This window comes from Zonotrichia leucophrys, chromosome 22 (genome assembly GCF_028769735.1).
Source record: "Zonotrichia leucophrys gambelii isolate GWCS_2022_RI chromosome 22, RI_Zleu_2.0, whole genome shotgun sequence".
Taxonomy (NCBI): Eukaryota; Metazoa; Chordata; class Aves; order Passeriformes; family Passerellidae; genus Zonotrichia; species Zonotrichia leucophrys.
In genome coordinates this window covers 937,564-954,569 of record NC_088191.1, presented here as the reverse complement: position 1 = coordinate 954,569, position 17,006 = coordinate 937,564, and the positions used below count along the sequence as shown (strand labels likewise).

General features: G+C 54.9%; 1 protein-coding gene across 2 annotated transcripts; it reads left to right on the top strand.

Moving 5' to 3' along the window:
- The first annotated feature begins 421 nt into the window (after positions 1-421).
- Positions 422-16,620, top strand: TACR1 (tachykinin receptor 1). Of its 2 annotated transcripts, XM_064731237.1 has the most exons (5): positions 422-980; positions 7,503-7,697; positions 12,381-12,531; positions 14,117-14,313; positions 15,286-16,620. In XM_064731237.1, the coding sequence occupies exons 1-5, from the start codon at positions 583-585 to the stop codon at positions 15,578-15,580; spliced, it is 1,236 nt and encodes a 411-aa protein (XP_064587307.1). In that variant the 5' UTR covers positions 422-582; the 3' UTR covers positions 15,581-16,620. The 2 variants fall into 2 exon arrangements, with proteins under 2 accessions (XP_064587307.1, XP_064587309.1); XM_064731239.1 differs by lacking the exon at positions 7,503-7,697.
- The last annotated feature ends 386 nt before the right edge of the window (positions 16,621-17,006 follow it).

Sequence of the window (17,006 nt, the reverse complement as noted above, 5' to 3'; positions counted from 1 at the left end):
ACCCCAATTTCGCAGAGCAGGTCCTGCACCCCATTTTGCCGGTCCCTCACCCCAATTTTGCTGATCCAGAGGTCCCTGCACCCCAATTTCACAGAGCAGGTCCTGCACCCAATTTTGCTGGTCCCGAGGTTCTGCACCCCCATTTTGCCTGTCCCTGCACCCCATTTTGCTGATCCAGAGGTTCCTGCACCCCAAATTGGCTGATCCAGAGGTTCCTGCACCCCAATTTTGCTGATCCAGAGGTTCCTGCATCCCAATTTTGCCAGTCCCTCACCCCAATTTTGCTGATTCAGAGGTCCCTGCACCCCATTTTGCCGGTCCCTGCACCCCATTTTGCCGGTCCCTCACCCCCATTTTGCCGGTCCCTCACCCCCATTTTGCCGGTCCCTCGCCCCCATTGTGCCGGTCCCTGCACCCCATTTTGCCGAGCAGAAGGTTCTGCACCCCAATTTCGCAGAGCAAGTCCTGCACTCCCATTGTGCCGGTCCCTGCACCCCATTTTGCCGGTCCAGAGGTCCCTGCACCCCATTGTGCCGGTCCCTCGCCCCCATTGTGCCGGTCCCCCGCCCCGTCTCCGCGGCCATGGCCGAGTCCCCTCCGCTGGCGGCCCGGCCGGAGCCTCAGCCCCCCAACGCGTCCCTGAACGCGTCGTGGCCCAACCCGTTCGTGCAGCCGCCCTGGCAGGTGGCCCTGTGGGCCGCGGCCTACGCGCTGGTGGTGCTGGTGGCCGTGGTGGGCAACGCCGTGGTCATGTGGATCATCCTGGCGCACAAGCGGATGCGCACGGTCACCAACTACTTCCTGGTGAACCTGGCCTTCGCCGAGGCCGCCATGGCCGCGCTCAACACCGTGGTCAACTTCAGCTACGCCGTGCACAACGAGTGGTACTTTGGGGCCGCCTACTGCCGCTTCCACAACTTCTTCCCCATCGCCGCCGTCTTCGCCAGCATCTACTCCATGACGGCCATCGCGCTCGACAGGTCAGTGATGGGGTCAGTCCTGGTTGGAGCTGGGGACAGGTCAGTGCTGGGGTCAGTCCTGGTTGGAGCTGGGGACAGGTCAGTGATGGGGTCAGTCCTGGTTGGAGCTGGGGACAGGTCAGTGATGGGGTCATCCATCTATGGCCGGAGCTGGGGACAGGTCAGTGCTGGGGTCAGTCCTGGTCAGAGCTGGGGACAGGTCAGTGATGGGACACTGGAGCTGAGGACAGGTCAGTGCTGGGGTCATCCATCCATGGCTGGAACTGGGGACAGGTCAGTGGTGGGTCAGTCCTGGTTGGAGCTGGGGACAGGTCAGTGGTGGGACACTGGAGTGGGGACAGGTCAGTGGTGGGTCAGTCCTGGTTGGAGTTGGGGACAGGTCAGTGATGGGACACTGGAGCTGGGGACAGGTCAGTGCTGGGGTCATCCATGCCTGGCCAGAGCTGGGGACAGGTCAGTGATGGGACACTGGAGCTGGGGACAGGTCAGTGATGGGTCAGTCCTGGTTGGAGCTGGGGACAGGTCAGTGATGGGACACTGGAGCTGGGGACAGGTCAGTGGTGGGGTCATCCATGCCTGGCCAGAGCTGGGGACAGGTCAGTGCTGGGGTTGGGGACAGGTCAGTGATGGGTCAGTCCTGGTTGGAGCTGGGGACAGGTCAGTGGTGGGGTTGGGGACAGGTCAGTGGTGGGACACTGGAGCTGGGGACAGGTCAGTGATGGGTCCATCCATCCATGGCTGGAGCTGGGGACAGGTCAGTGATGGGGTTGGGGACAGGTCAGTGATGGGTCCATCCATCCATGGCTGGAGCTGGGGACAGGTCAGTGATGGGACGCTGGAGCTGGGGACAGGTCAGTCCTGGTCAGAGTTGGGGACAGGTCAGTGATGGGGTTGGGGACAGGTCAGTGACCAGGGCTGGGTTTTCCCTGCCCAGTTCCTGCACTGGGGCCATGATCCCAAGCTCAGCTGGATCCCAGATCCCATTGGAGCTGTGATCTTAAATTCCACTGGAGATGTGATCCCAAGCTCAGCCGTATCCCAGATCCCACTGTGACCCCAAGCTCAGCTGGATCCCAGATCCTGGATCCCATTGGAGTTGTGATCCCAGACCCCACTGGCTCCATGATCCCAAGCTCAGCCAGATCCCAGATCCCACTAGAGCCGTTATCCCAGATCCCACTGGATCCACAATCCCAGATCCCACTGTGATCCCAAGCTCAGCTGGATCCTGGATCCCATTGGAGTTGTGATCCCAGACCCCACTGGGGCCGTGATCCCAAGCTCAGCTGGATCCCAGATCTCACTGGATCCCCAATCCCAGATCCCACTGGATCCCCAATCCCAGACCCCACTGGCTCCATGATCCCAAGCTCAGCTGGATCCCAGATCCCACTAGAGCCGTTATCCAAGATCCTACTGAATCCCCAATCCCAGATCTCACTGGATCCACGCTCCCAGATCCCACTGGATCCACAATCCCAGACCACACTGGATCCACGATCCCAGATCCCACTGGATCCACAATCCCAGATCTCACTGGATCCCAGATCCCACTGGATCCACAATCCCAGATCCCACTGGCTCCACGCTCCCAAGCCCAGCCGGACCCCAGTGGCCCTGGGAGACCCCAAATGCCCAGAACCCCCCGGACGTCCCTTCCCTCTCCAGGAATTTGGCTCGGGGCCGTTTCCCCCCGAGCCCCAGCTCCACATTCACCCTGTGGCTCCCTCCGAGCATTTCGGATTTTTCCAAGGCCCCGTTCCCGGAGCCAGCCGGGCTCTGCCCTCTCCTGTTCCCAGGGAATAAAGGGAATTCTGGCAGGGATCCGGACGCTTTTCCTGCCCTTTCCCAGCGCCTCTGGCTCCGGGATTCCCTGTGGGAAGCAGGGCTGGGGTGGGTGAGGCTCCCCAGGCATTAAAATCCACCCAAGGTTTGGGTTTGTCACCAAATCCTCTCCCTGAAATCCACGGGAATTGAGGCAATCATCAATAAAAACCAGGATATTTCCAGTGCCTCTCCCATGGTGCAGTTCCAGGAGGATCCTTGGGATCGGCTGGAAAAGCCTCTCTGGGGCTGGGATGAATTCCAGGGATTGTTTTTTGGGCTGAATAATTTAATTTACAGCCTTTGATCCACCCTGAGAAATCCAGGGAAGCTGCAGTAAAGCAGGGAGGTCTGGGAGGCTGGGGCTGGAATTTTTTCAGGATTAGCATTCCCAAAAAATCTTCCTGCACCTGCAAACCCTGAGGAGATGCTTGGTTTTCCCAAAACATCCAGGCTCCCATCCGGAAGCTGCAGCTCCGACTGCATCCCAAATTCCAGCCAGGAACAGGGAAGGGAACAAACCCCAAATCCCATCCAAACATCGGGAAAATTCCTCTTTTTCCTGTGGCTGGGAGCTGCCAATGGAGCTGAAAGGCAGGAAAAGCAGGAATGTGTTCCAGGAGCATGGGAGGGAGGATTGCCAGAGCTGAAAGTGGGAATGGGGAGAGCTGGGAATGGGAATGGGAATGGGGAGGGATGGGAATGGGAATGGGGAGAGCTGGGAATGGGAATGGGGAGAGCTGGGACTGGGAATGGGGAGAGCTGGGAATGGGGAGAGCTGGGAATGGGAATGGGAATGGGAATGGGAATGGGAATGGGAATGGGGAGAGCTGGGAATGAGAATGGGAATGGGGATGGGAATGGGAATGGGGAGAGCTGGGAATGGAACTGGGAATGGGGAGAGCTGGGAATGGGACGAGATGGAACTGGGAACTGGGAATGGGGAGAGCTGGAACTGGGAATGGGGAGAGCTGGGAATGGGAATGGGCAGAGCTGGGAATGGGAATGGGGAGAGCTGGAACTGGGAATGGGAATGGGGAGAGCTGGGAATGGGAATGGAGAGAGCTGGAACTGGGACTGGGAATGGGGAGAGATGGGAATGGGAATGGGGAGAGCTGGGAATGGGGAGAGCTGGGAATGGGAATGGGGAGAGCTGGGAATGGAACTGGGAATGGGGAGAGCTGGGAATGGGAATGGGCAGAGCTGGGTTGGGGTTCCAGTCACAGCCAGGACAGAATTCCCAATTCCCACCCAAAATCAGGGCAGCAGCTGGAAAAAGCCTTGCATTCCCCAAGCCCTGGGATTGGGCAGGACCCCAAATCCCACCCAGCTGCCCCAAACCCCTCCAGCCCAGCCCCGGGCGCTTCCCAGCATCCAGAGGCTCCCAATGGGATTTTCTGTGGGATTTTTGCTGGAAGTGTCTCCATCCCCTCCTTCCCCTGGAGCTGCTCCAGCCCCGGGCACGAAAGAAAAAAAGACGGAAGTTGTTCCGAACACTCGGGACAATGGCAGGAAATTCGGGATGGGGCTGGCACTGCGGGAAGTGCCTCCGGAAAATCCCAAAGGATTCGGGGCCTGGCAGCTCCCTCGGCTCCCAAATTCCCACCCCATCCTTTGTTTGCCCAAAGGGAATACTGGGATTTCCCAGCTCCCATTCCCACCATTCCCAAAGCTGGAATTCCAGGATTTTCCAGCTGTATTCCTGCTGTTCCCAAAACTGGAATTCCAGGATTTTCCAGCTGTATTCCTGCTGTTCCCAAAGGGAACCCCAGGATTTCCCAGCTCCCATTCCTGCTGCTCCCAAAGCTGGAATTCCAGGATTTTCCAGCTGTATTCCTGCTTTTCCCAAAGCTGGAATTCCAGGATTTTCCAGCTGTATTCCTGCTTTTCCCAAAGGGAACCCCAGGATTTCCCAGCTCCCATTCCTGCTGTTCCCAAAGCTGGAATTCCAGGATTTTCCAGCTGTATTCCTGCTTTTCCCAAAGCTGGAATTCCAGGATTTTCCAGCTGTATTCCTGCTTTTCCCAAAGGGAACATTGGGATTTCCCAGCTCCCATTCTCGCTGTTCCCAAAGCTGGAATTCCAGGATTTTCCAGCTCCCATTCCTGCTTTTCCCAAAACTGGAATTCCAGGATTTTCCAGCTGTATTCCTGCTTTTCCCAAAGGGAACCCCGGGATTTCCCAGCTCCCATTCCTGCTGCTCCCAAAGCTGGAATTCCAGGATTTTCCAGCTGTATTCCTGCTTTTCCCAAAACTGGAATTCCAGGATTTTCCAGCTGTATTCCTGCTGTTCCCAAAGCTGGAATTCCAGGATTTTCCAGCTGTATTCCTGCTTTTCCCAGGATTTCCCAGCTCCCATTCCCGCTGCTCCCAAAGCTGGAATTCCAGGATTTTCCAGCTGTATTCCTGCTTTTCCCAAAGCTGGAATTTTAGGATTTTCCAGCTGTATTCCTGCTTTTCCCAAAGGGAACCCCAGGATTTCCCAGCTCCCATTCCCGCTGCTCCCAAAGCTGGAATTCCAGGATTTTCTGCCTCTTATTCCCACTTTTCCCAAAGGGAACCCCGGGATTTTCTGGCCCTAATTCCCACTGTTCCCAAGGCTGGAACATTGGGATTTTCTAGCTCAGATTCTTCCTTTTCCCAAAGAGAACTCTGGCATTTTCCAGCCTTTATTCCCTCTTTTCCCAAAGGGAACTCTGGGTTTTTCCATCCCTGATTCCTGCTATTCCCAGACACAGAACCCTGAGATTTTCCATCCCTGATTCCTGCTGGTCCCAGACCTGGAACCCCAGGATTTCCCAGCCATATTCCTGTTGTTCCCAGTCCCAGAACCCAGGGATTTTCCAGCCCCAATTCCTGTTGTTCCCAGACCAGAATCCCAGGATTTTCCATCCCTAATTCCCACTGTTCCCAAAGATGAAACATTGGGATTTTCCATCCCTGTTTCCCACTGTTCCCAGACCCAGAACCCCAGGATTTTCCAACCACAATTTCCCTTCTCCCAAACCCAGAACCTCAGGATTTTCTGGCACATTCCTGTGGTTCCAGACCCAGAACCCAGGATTTCCATCCTAATTCCTGCTGTTCCCAGACCCAGAACCCCGTGATTTTACCCCGGATATTCCCATTTTCCCCTCCCAGGTACATGGCCATCATCCATCTGGCCATATTCCCGCTGTTCCCAGGATTTTTCCCAGGATTTTTCCCTGGATATTCCCATTTTCCCCTCCCAGGTACATGGCCATCACCCCTCTGGCCATTTCCCAGACCCAGAATCCCGGGATTTTTCCTGGATTATCCCATTTTCCCTTCCCACGTACATCTGGCCATGTTCCCTGTTCCCAGACCCAGAACCCGGATTTACCCGGATTATCCATTTTCCTCCCAGGTACATTGGCCATGTTCCCGCTGTTCCCAGACCCAGAATCCCGTGATTTCACCCCAGGATATTCCCATTTTCCCTCCCAGGTACATGGCCATCATCCATCTGGCCATGTTCCCAGTCCCATAACCCCGTGATTTTCCCCTGGATATTCCCATTTTTCCCCTCCCAGGTACATGGCCATCATCCATCTGGCCATGTTCCCAGACCCAGAACCCCAGGATTTTCCAGCCACAATTTTCCCTTCTCCCAGACCCAGAACCTCGGGATTTTCCAGCCCCAATTCCTGCTGTTCCCAGACCCAGAACCCCGGGATTTTCCCTGGATTATCCCATTTTTCCCCCCCAGGTACATGGCCATCATCCATCTGGCCATATTCCCGCTGTTCCCAGACCCAGAATCCAGGATTTTACCCCGGATATTCCCATTTTCCCCTCCCAGGTACATGGCCATCATCCATCTGGCCATGTTCCCGCTGTTCCCAGACCCAGAATCCAGGATTTTCCCTGGATATTCCCATTTTCCCTTCCCAGGTACATGGCCATCATCCATCTGGCCATGTTCCCAGACCCAGAATCCCGTGATTTCACCCCAGGATATTCCCATTTTCCCCTCCCAGGTACATGGCCATCATCCATCTGGCCATGTTCCCGCTGTTCCAGGTTTTCCCCTGGATTATCCCATTTTTCCCCCCCAGGTATCTGCCATTTCCCGCTGTTCCCAGACCAGAATCCGGGATTTTCCATCCCTGATTCCTGCTGTTCCCAAAGCTGAAACATTGGGATTTTCCATCCCTGTTTCCCGCTGTTCCCAGACCCAGAACCCTGGGATTTTCCATCCCTAATTCCCGCTGTTCCCAGACCCAGAACCCCAGGATTTTCCACCCCAAATTTTCTCTTCTCCCAGACCCAGAACCTCAGGATTTTCTGGCCACATTCCTGTTGTTCCCAGACCCAGAACCCCAGGATTTTACCCCTGGATATTCCCATTTTCCCCTCCCAGGTACATGGCCATCACCCCTCTGGCCATGTTCCCGCTGTTCCCAGACCCAGAACCCAGGGATTTTCCATCCCTAATTCCCACTGTTCCCAAAGATGAAACATTGGGATTTTCCATCCCTGTTTCCCGCTGTTCCCAGACACAGACCCCAGGATTTTCCATCCCCAATTCCCGCTGTTCCCAGACCCAGAATCCCGGGATTTTCCCTGGATATTCCCATTTTCCCCTCCCAGGTACATGGCCATCATCCATCTGGCCATGTTCCCAGTCCCAGAACCCCGGGATTTTCCCCTGGATATTCCCATTTTCCCCCCCAGGTACATGGCCATCATCCACCCGCTGCGGCCGCGCCTCTCGGCCGCGGCCAGCAAGGCGGTGATGGGGCTGATCTGGCTGCTGGCGCTGCTCCTCGCCTTCCCCCAGGGATATTTCTCCGTCACCGCCGAGCTCCCGGGGCGCCTCGTCTGCCTCGTGGAGTGGCCGGAGCCCGGCGGGGCCGAGTCCGGGAAAGCGTGAGTGGGAACGGGGAAAACGGGGTGGGAATGGGGAAAAATGGGGTGGGAATGGGGAAAAATGGGGTGGGAATGGGGGAAAATGGGGTGGAACAGGGATGGGGAAAATGGGGTGGGAATGGGAAAATGGGGAAAATGGGGGAAACGGGGGAATGGGGAAATGGGTGGAAAGAGAATGGGGAAAAATGGAGGGAAAATGGGGTGGGAAGTGAAGGGGGAAAAAGAGGTGGGAGTGGGGAAAAATGGAGTGGGAATGGGGAAAACAGGTGGGAAGGGGAAAAATGGGGTGGGAATGGAGGAAAAATGGGTGGGAAGGGGGAAAACGGGGTGGGAATGGGGAAAAACATGAGTGGGAATGGGGGAAAACATGAGTGGGAACGGGGAAAAATGGGGTGGGAATGGGGAAAACGGGGTGGGAATGGGGAAAATGGGGAAAAACGGGGTGGGAATGGGGAAAAATAGGGTGGGAATGGGGAAAATGGGGTGGGAACGGGGAAAAACAGGGGAATGGGGAAAAATAGGGTGGGAATGGGGAAAACATGAGTGGGAATGGGGAAAAACGGGAATGGGGAAAAACAGAGGAATGGGGAAAAATGGGTGGGAACGGGAAAAAATGGGGTGGGAATGGTGAAAACGGGGTGGGAACAGGGAAACGGGGTGGGAACGGGAAAACATGAGTGGGAATGGGAAAAAATGGGGTGGGAATGGGGAAAAATGGGGTGGGAATGGGGAAAAACGGGGTGGGAACGGGGAAAAATGGGGTGGGAATGGGGGAAAATGTGAGTGGGAATGGGGAAAAATGGGGTGGGAATGGGGAAAAATGGGGGAATGGGGAAAACATGAGTGGGAATGGGGAAAACGGGATGGGAATGGGGAAAACAGGGTGGGAATGGGGAAAATGGGATGGGAATGGGGAAAATGGAGTGGGAATGGGGGAAAACAGGGTGGGAACGGGGAAAAGCGGGGGAATGGGGAAAACGGGATGGGAATGGGGGAAAATGGGGTGGGAATGGGGAAAACAGGGTGGGAATGGGGAAAAATGGGGTGGGAATGGGGAAAATGGGATGAAAAATGGGAGAGGGGAAAAATGAGGGAAATGGAAAGGGAAAGGGAAAAGTAAAATGAAAGGAAGGGAAGGGAAGTCCTGAATTTCCAAAGGGTCCGGGAATGGTTTGCCAAGGGGAGTTAAATGTCAGGTGTTGAGGGAAAAAAAAGGGGGGAAGAATAAAAAAGGGAATGAAAAAGGGATTTTTAAAAAGGAAATAAAGAAGGGAATAGAATAGGGAATAAACCAGGGAATAAAGAGGGAATAAAACAGGGAATGAAGAGGGAATAAACCAGGGAATAAAAAAGGAGTTTGTGATCTCCAGCCCTGAGTGAGGAGGGAGGAATCGGGGCTGTGGAATTCCGCTCTGGAATTCCAGAGATCAGATCCAGGCCGGCGCCAAACCCTCCCCGTGTCCTTTGTCACCTCATTCCCACAGTTCATCCCAGAATATTCCCAGGATGGATTATTCTGGTGGATTTTCCAAAGGCACCGTTAAATCCACAATGGATTCGCATCCCGTGCTCTGGGAAACTGGGAAAAGTGGGAAAACTGGGAAATTCCCAAGGAATCTGGGGACTGGGAGGAACTCAGTGGCGTCTCCAGTCCTCGGGAATGCCACGAGCAGATTCCAGGATGGGATTTTCCTGCCCTAAATAACTCGGGACAGGTGCTTGGGTCATTCCAGAGGTGCCATTCCGGCCCTTCCCCGCTCCATAGACTCGGGGTGGATATTCCGGGAATGCTCCGGTGGCAGCTGCTCCGTTTGTGGCGCCAGGAGGAAAAAATTCCATCCTTTATCCAGCTCCCAGGGAAAACAGGGGGAAAACCCAGGGAAAACAGGAGAATTCCAACACTTCTGGAGGGAATTCCTTTGGAAAATCTCTGGGGAGCACAGAGCTGGTGTGCAGAGGGTACCAGAGCTGTTTTTCCCTGGAAAACATCCCTGGTTTCAACCAGGATTCGATCTGGACATCCATCCCTGCTTCCCAAAGGGATCAGGAATTCCGTTTGGGCTTTGAGGGAAGGGAGAAGCCATCCCTGGATCCTTTGGGAATTGAGGGATGTCCCTTCCACGCCAACATTCCCAGGGAAAAGGAGGAGGCAGCTCCATCCTCCGGCACCACGGGATCCTCCATCCCAAACCCTTCCAGCTGCAAACCCCGAATCTCCCGGAGCACTGCGAGCCCGGGAATGCTGCGGGCACAGCAATTCCCGGTGCTTTTCCATGCCTGGATCCCAAAGGATTCCTGGAGCTGTCTGGAACGGCTCTGGGAGCCCAGACCCCTCTGGGAACGGGGCTCTGCGCTGCTGACGTTATCCCGCAGCTCCTCCAGACATTCCTGAGGATCCGCAATTCCATGGGAACCGCAGCAAAATCCTCCCGCGGAGCCGCCCAGACGCCTCTGGAATGAGGCAAACGAAATCCAGCCCCGCCAAGGCCAATCCCAAATGGAATTAGGGCCGGCAAAATCAGATTGTGGTGCCGAGCAGCAGCCCCGATCCCTGCGGGAGAATTCCCAGAGCCGCCCTCACCCTCTGGAGCCGGGATTGAAGCCCAGCTCCTGGGAGGAGCAGCGGGAGCAGGGCGGGATTGGAACCCAAACCCTTGGGAAGATGCAGGAGCTGGGATTGGAGCCCAAACCCTTGGGAAGATGCAGGAGCTGGGATTGGAGCCCAAACCCTTGGGAAGATGCAGGAGCTGGGATTGGAGCCCAAACCCTTGGGAAGATGCAGGAGCTGGGATTGGAGCCCAAAACCCTTGGGAAGAGGCAGGAGCTGGGATTGGAGCCCAAACCCTTGGGAAGATGCAGGAGCTGGGATTGGAGCCCAAACCCTTGGGAAGATGCAGGAGCTGGGATTGGAGCCCAAAACCCCACCCAGAGGCCCCAAAGCCTTGGGAAGGAAATTCCCGCTCACCAGGCAGGATTTGGGAAGTTTTCCAAGCGGGCACCAGGCACGTTTGTGGACTCAGGTTTTAGGGAAGAGAGGATTTTCCATAGGGTTGGAGCCTCCATCCCCTCCTGTGCTTAAACCCGGAATGATTGGATTTCCATTTAAACCATTCCTCTCTAACAGAATTCCTCACTGATCCACGGCATTCCCAGATATCCAACGGCATTCCCAGTGTTCCCATGGCATTCCCAGCGTTTCCATGGCATTCCCAGTTCTTCCACAGCATTCCCAACCCTTCCATGGCATTCCCAGTGCTGGATCCTCAGGGATTATCCCATTTTTCCAGATCCCACCATTTCTCCATGTCCATCCTGCTGCATCCTCAGGGATTATCCCGGTTTTTTCCAGGAACTTTTTCAAGTTCCAGGAACTTTTCCATGATGGTCCTGCTGGATCCTCAGGGATTATCCTGGTTTTTTCCAGGTCCCACCACTTTCCATGTCCATCCTGCTGCATCCTCAGGGATTATCCTGGTTTTTTCCAGATCCCACCATTTCTCCATGTCCATCCTGCTGGATCCTCAGGGATTATCCCGGTTTTTTCCAGGAACTTTTTCAAGTTCCAGGAACTTTTCCATGATGGTCCTGCTGCATCCTCAGGGATTATCCTGGTTTTTCTCCAGATCCCACCATTTCTCCATGTCCATCCTGCTGGATCCTCAGGGATTATCCCATTTTTCCAGATCCCACCATTTCTCCATGTCCATCCTGCTGCATCCTCAGGGATTATCCTGGTTTTTCTCCAGATCCCACCATTTCTCCATGTCCATCCTGCTGGGTCCTCAGGGATTATCCCATTTTCCCAGATCCCACCATTTCTCCATGTCCATCCTGCTGGATCCTCAGGGATTATCCCGGTTTTTTCCAGGTCCCACTTTTCCATGATGGTCCTGCTGGATCCTCAGGGATTATCCCGGTTTTTCTCCAGATCCCACCACTTTTCCATGTCCATCCTGCTGGATCCTCAGGGATTATCCCGGTTTTTTCCAGATCCCACCATTTCTCCATGTCCATCCTGCTGGATCCTCAGGGATTATCCTGGTTTTTTCCAGGTCCCACTTTTCCATGATGGTCCTGCTGGATCCTCAGGGATTATCCTGGTTTTTCTCCAGGTCCCACCATTTCTCCATGTCCATCTTGCTGGCTCCTCAGGGATTATCCTGGTTTTTTCCAGGAACTTTTTCAAGTTCCAGGAACTCTTCCATGATGGTCCTGCTGGATCCTCAGGGATTATCCCATTTTTCCAGATCCCACCATTTCTCCATGTCCATCTTGCTGGATCCTCAGGGATTATCCCGGTTTTTTCCAGATCCCACTTTTCCATGTCCATCCTGCTGCATCCTCAGGGATTATCCCATTTTTCCAGGTACCACTTTTCCATGATGGTCCTGCTGGATCCTCAGGGATTATCCCATTTTTCCAGATCCCACCATTTCTCCATGTCCATCCTGCTGGATCCTCAGGGATTATCCCGGTTTCTTCCAGGAACTTTTTCAAGTTCCAGGAACTTTTCCATGATGGTCCTGCTGGATCCTCAGGGATTATCCCATTTTTCCAGATCCCACCACTTTTCCATGATGGTCCTGCTGGATCCTCAGGGATTATCCTGGTTTTTCTCCAGGTCCCACCACTTTTCCATGTCCATCCTGCTGCATCCTCAGGGATTATCCCGGTTTTTTCCAGGTACCACTTTTCCATGACGGTGCTGCTGTACCTGCTGCCGCTGCTGGTGATCGGCTGCGCCTACGCCGCCGTCGGCCGCACGCTCTGGGCCAGCGCCATCCCCGGCGACTCCTCCGACCGCTACCACGAGCAGGTGTCGGCCAAGAGGAAGGTGAGCAATTCCCAGAGGGGATGGATCCACAATTCCTGGCCAATCTCCACAAAATCCTCCTCTGGAGCTGCCAAGATGCCTCTGGAATGAGGCAAACGAAATCCAGCCCCGCCAAGGCCATCCCAAATGGAATTAGGGCTGGGAAAATCAGATTGTGGTGCCGAGCAGCAGAGGAATTCCCAGAGGGGTTGGATCCAGAATTGCTGACCAATCTCCACAAGGTGAGAATTCTGGGAAGGGGATGGATCCAGAATTCCTGGCCAATCCCCACAAGGTGAGGAGCTCCCAGAGGGGGTGGATCCAGAATTCCTGGCCAATCTCCACAAGGTGAGGAACTCCAGGAGGGGGTGGATCCAGAATTCCTGGCCAATCCCAAACCATGAGCATGTGTTGGCCAAGAGGAAGGTGAGGAACTCTGGGAGGGGCTGGATCCAGAATTCCTGGCCAATCTCCACAAGGTGAGAATTCTGGGAAGGGATGGATCCAGAATTCCTGGCCAATCCCAACCATGAGCATGTGTTGGCCAAGAGGAAGGTGAGGAATTCCCAGAGGGGGTGGATCCAGAATTCCTGACCAATCCCCACAAGGTGAGGAATTCCCAGAGGGGGTGGATCCAGAATTCCTGACCAATCTCCACAAGGTGAGGAGCTCCAGGAGGGGTTGGATCCAGAATTCCTGACCAATCCCCACAAGGTGAGAATTCTGGGAAGGGATGGATCCAGAATTCCTGTCCAATCTCCACAAGGTGAGGAACTCCGGGAGGGGCTGGATCCAGAATTCCTGGCCAATCTCCACAAGGTGAGGAACTCCCAGAGGGGGTGGATCCAGAATTCCTGGCCAATCTCCACAAGGTGAGAATTCTGGGAGGGGCTGGATCCAGAATTCCTGGCCAATCTCCACAAGGTGAGGAATTCCGGGAGGGGCTGGATCCAGAATTCCTGGCCAATCTCCACAAGGTGAGAATTCTGGGAAGGGATGCATCCAGAATTCCTGGCCAATCTCCACAAGGTGAGGAATTCCAGGAGGGGATGGATCCAGAATTCCTGACCAATCTCCACAAGGTGAGGAACTCTGGGAGGGGCTGGATCCAGAATTCCTGGCCAATCTCCACAAGGTGAGGAGCTCCAGGAGGGGTTGGATCCAGAAGTCCTGACCAATCTCCACAAGGTGAGGAATTCCCAGAGAGGGTGGATCCAGAATTCCTGACCAATCTCCACAAGGTGAGAATTCTGGGAAGGGATGGATCCAGAATTCCTGTCCAATCCCAACCATGAGCATGTGTTGGCCAAGAGGAAGGTGAGGAACTCTGGGAGGGGATGGATCCTGACCAATCTCCACAAGGTGAGGAATTCCCAGAGAGGGTGGATCCAGAATTCCTGGCCAATCTCCACAAGGTGAGGAATTCCCAGAGGGGGTGGATCCAGAATTCCTGGCCAATCTCCACAAGGTGAGGAGCTCCAGGAGGGGTTGGATCCAGAATTCCTGACCAATCCCCACAAGGTGAGGAGCTCCAGGAGGGGTTGGATCCAGAATTCCTGGCCAATCCCAAAGGCCGTTCCCGAGGCTGGGCTCTCTCCCGCGGCAGGTGGTGAAGATGATGATCATGGTGGTGTGCACCTTCGCGCTCTGCTGGCTGCCCTACCACGTCTACTTCACGCTGCAGTACCTGCGGCCCGAGTGGTACATGCAGAGCTTCATCCAGCAGGTCTACCTGGCCGTCATGTGGCTGGCCATGAGCTCCACCATGTACAACCCCATCATCTACTGCTGCCTCAACGACAGGTGGGCGGCTCGGCAACGCGCAGCGGGGTCCCAGCGGAGAGCAGGGATGGGCTTTTCTGGGATGGCACAAAAAACCAGCTGCCGCTTCCAGCAGGGGTGGGGGTGGCACAATTCTCACCTGCAGTCTTTCCTAATCCCTGTGGGGTTTGAGGGCAAACAGCAACTGAAATGATCCCAACTCCTAATTGGGGTTTGTGGGGGTTTCCATTTCTCAGTGGGTTTCCATTTCTCAGTGGGTTTCCATTTCTCAGCGGGTTTTCCATTTCTCAGTGGGTTTTCCATTTCTCAGTGGGTTTTTCCTCTCCTCAGTGAAAGATGGCAATGTTTAGAAAAGCTCAGCTTTCTCTCCTTCTTCCTTTGTCCATCTCCATGTCTTTCCTCATTCCTTTGTCCATCTCCATCCCATTCCTTTGTCCATCTCCATCCCATTCCTTTGTCCATCTCCATCCCGTCCATTTGTCCATCTCCATCCCATTCCTTTGTCCATCTCCATCCCATTCCTCTGTTCTGTCCGTCCATTCCTTTGGCCATCTCCATCCCGTCCGTTTGTCCATCTCCATCCCATTCCTCTGTCCATCTCCACCTCATTCCTTTGTCCATCTCCATCCCGTCCATTTGTCCATCTCCATCCCAATTCCTTTGTCCATCTCCATCCCATTCCTTTGTCCATGTCCATCTCATTCCTCTGTTCATGTCCATCCCATTCCTTTGTCCATCTCCATCCCGTCCGTTTGTCCATCTCCATCCCATTCCTCTGGCCATCTCCACCCTGTTCCTTTGTCCATCTCCATCCCGTCTGTTTGTCCATCTCCATACCATCCATTTGTCCATCTCCATCCCATTCCTCTGTTCATGTCCGTCCCATTCCTTTGTCCATCTCCATCCCGTCCGTTTGTCCATGTCCATCCCATTCCTCTGTCCATCCCCCATCTTTCCCCGTCCATGCCCGTGTCCATCCCGTCCCGTGGCCAGGTTCCGGGTGGGATTCAAGCACGCCTTCCGCTGGTGCCCGTGTGTGAGCGCGGGCGAGTACGAGGGGCTGGAGCTGCGCTCGGCGCGCTTCCTGCACACGCACAGCTCCGTGTCCAAGCTCAGCCGCATGGACACCACCACCGTGGCCTCGGCGCTCGGCGCGGCCGACGAGGAGCTGGACGAGCCCGGCCGGGCCGAGCGGCTCTCCCTGGACATGGCCTCCAACGGCTCCTCCCGCAGCGACTCCAAGACGGTCTCCGAGAGCTTCAGCTTCTACTCCAACACCCTGACCTAGGGACGTCCCCTCAGCGCCACCTCGGTGTCACCGCCCTGCTTGTGCTGTTTTCCCGTCTCTTTTTCTTTGGGATGAGTTCTGTTGTGGGGCTGGACATCAGGAATGTTTTCACTGCCTGCCTGGAGATGGAGGGGATGCAGGAACGGGACAGAGCCGGGTTTTCCTCAGAATTCCAACGCTGGCCGGCGCTTCCGTGCCCTCTGCAAGGCAGGAGGGACCTCTCGGTGCATCCCACGCCATGGAAAACAACCCCATCCTGCACCTCCCTCCTCCCAGCCTTAATTTAATTCTCCCTGCTGGATATGCAGGGGGATCTTGAATCCCAAAATCCCAAAAAGGCTTTTTCCAGCAGCATGGGGAATCATCAGCCACAGCGCAGATTCTGGGATTCAGACAGGCCTGGCCCTGCTTTGGGTCTGTTTGGCACAAGAAGCGCGGCTCCTTTGGAAGCTGCAGCCAAGGATCCAGCGGCGCCTTTGGAAGCCGCAGCCAAGGATCCATCCGGGAGCCATTCCCATTGTTCGGAGCGTTTTTCTGGGATTGCCGTGGATACAAGGCCTGCCCCGCCCATCCTTGCCTTTATTGTTGTTTTTATTTTCTGTCCCTCGAGGGCTCCTCATGGCCGAGCGTTGCAGGAGGGAAGCGCAGGATCTGCTGTTTACGGAGCGTTCCCACAGGGAATGACGGGATTTGGGTTTTTGGGATTTCCGTGTCCTTGCTGGAGCCCTGGTGTGAGGTCACAGAGCCCAGCCTGGGAGCTCCCGGGGTTTATTTTCCATTAAAATCGCCATAATCTGAAAAAATTCCGATTTTCAGCCTTCACGACCCACCATGGGCCCTTCCAGCCTTCCCCATTCTGGGATTCTGGGATTTTGGGATTTATTCCTTTCCCAAACCCTGCCACAAAATCCTGTGTCCAGCTGAAAGATGGACACAACCATTATAATGCAATGTTCAGCATGGGAATCCCCCTTTTCCTTGGAATATCCACCCCCAATCCCGTCCCTGTGGAATATCCACCCCAAACCCCACCCCTGTGGAATATCACCTTGAACCCCAATTGTGGAATATCCACCCGCCAATATCCACCCAATCCCGCCTGTGGAATATCCCCACCCAATCCCATCCCACCTGTGGAAAATTTGATATCCACCCCAAATCCCATTCCTGCTGGAATATCCACCCCAAATCTGACCCCTGTGGAATATCCACCCCAAATCCCATTCCTGTGGAATATCCACCCAAACCCCCCTGATCCACCCAAATCCTGTGATTCCACCACATGTGGAATATCCACCCCAAATCCCATTCCTGTGGAATATCCACCCCTGTGGAATATCCACCCCAAATCCCACCCCTGTGGAATATCCACCCCAAACCCCCCCCTGTGGAATATCCACCCCAAACCCCCCCCCTGTGGAATATC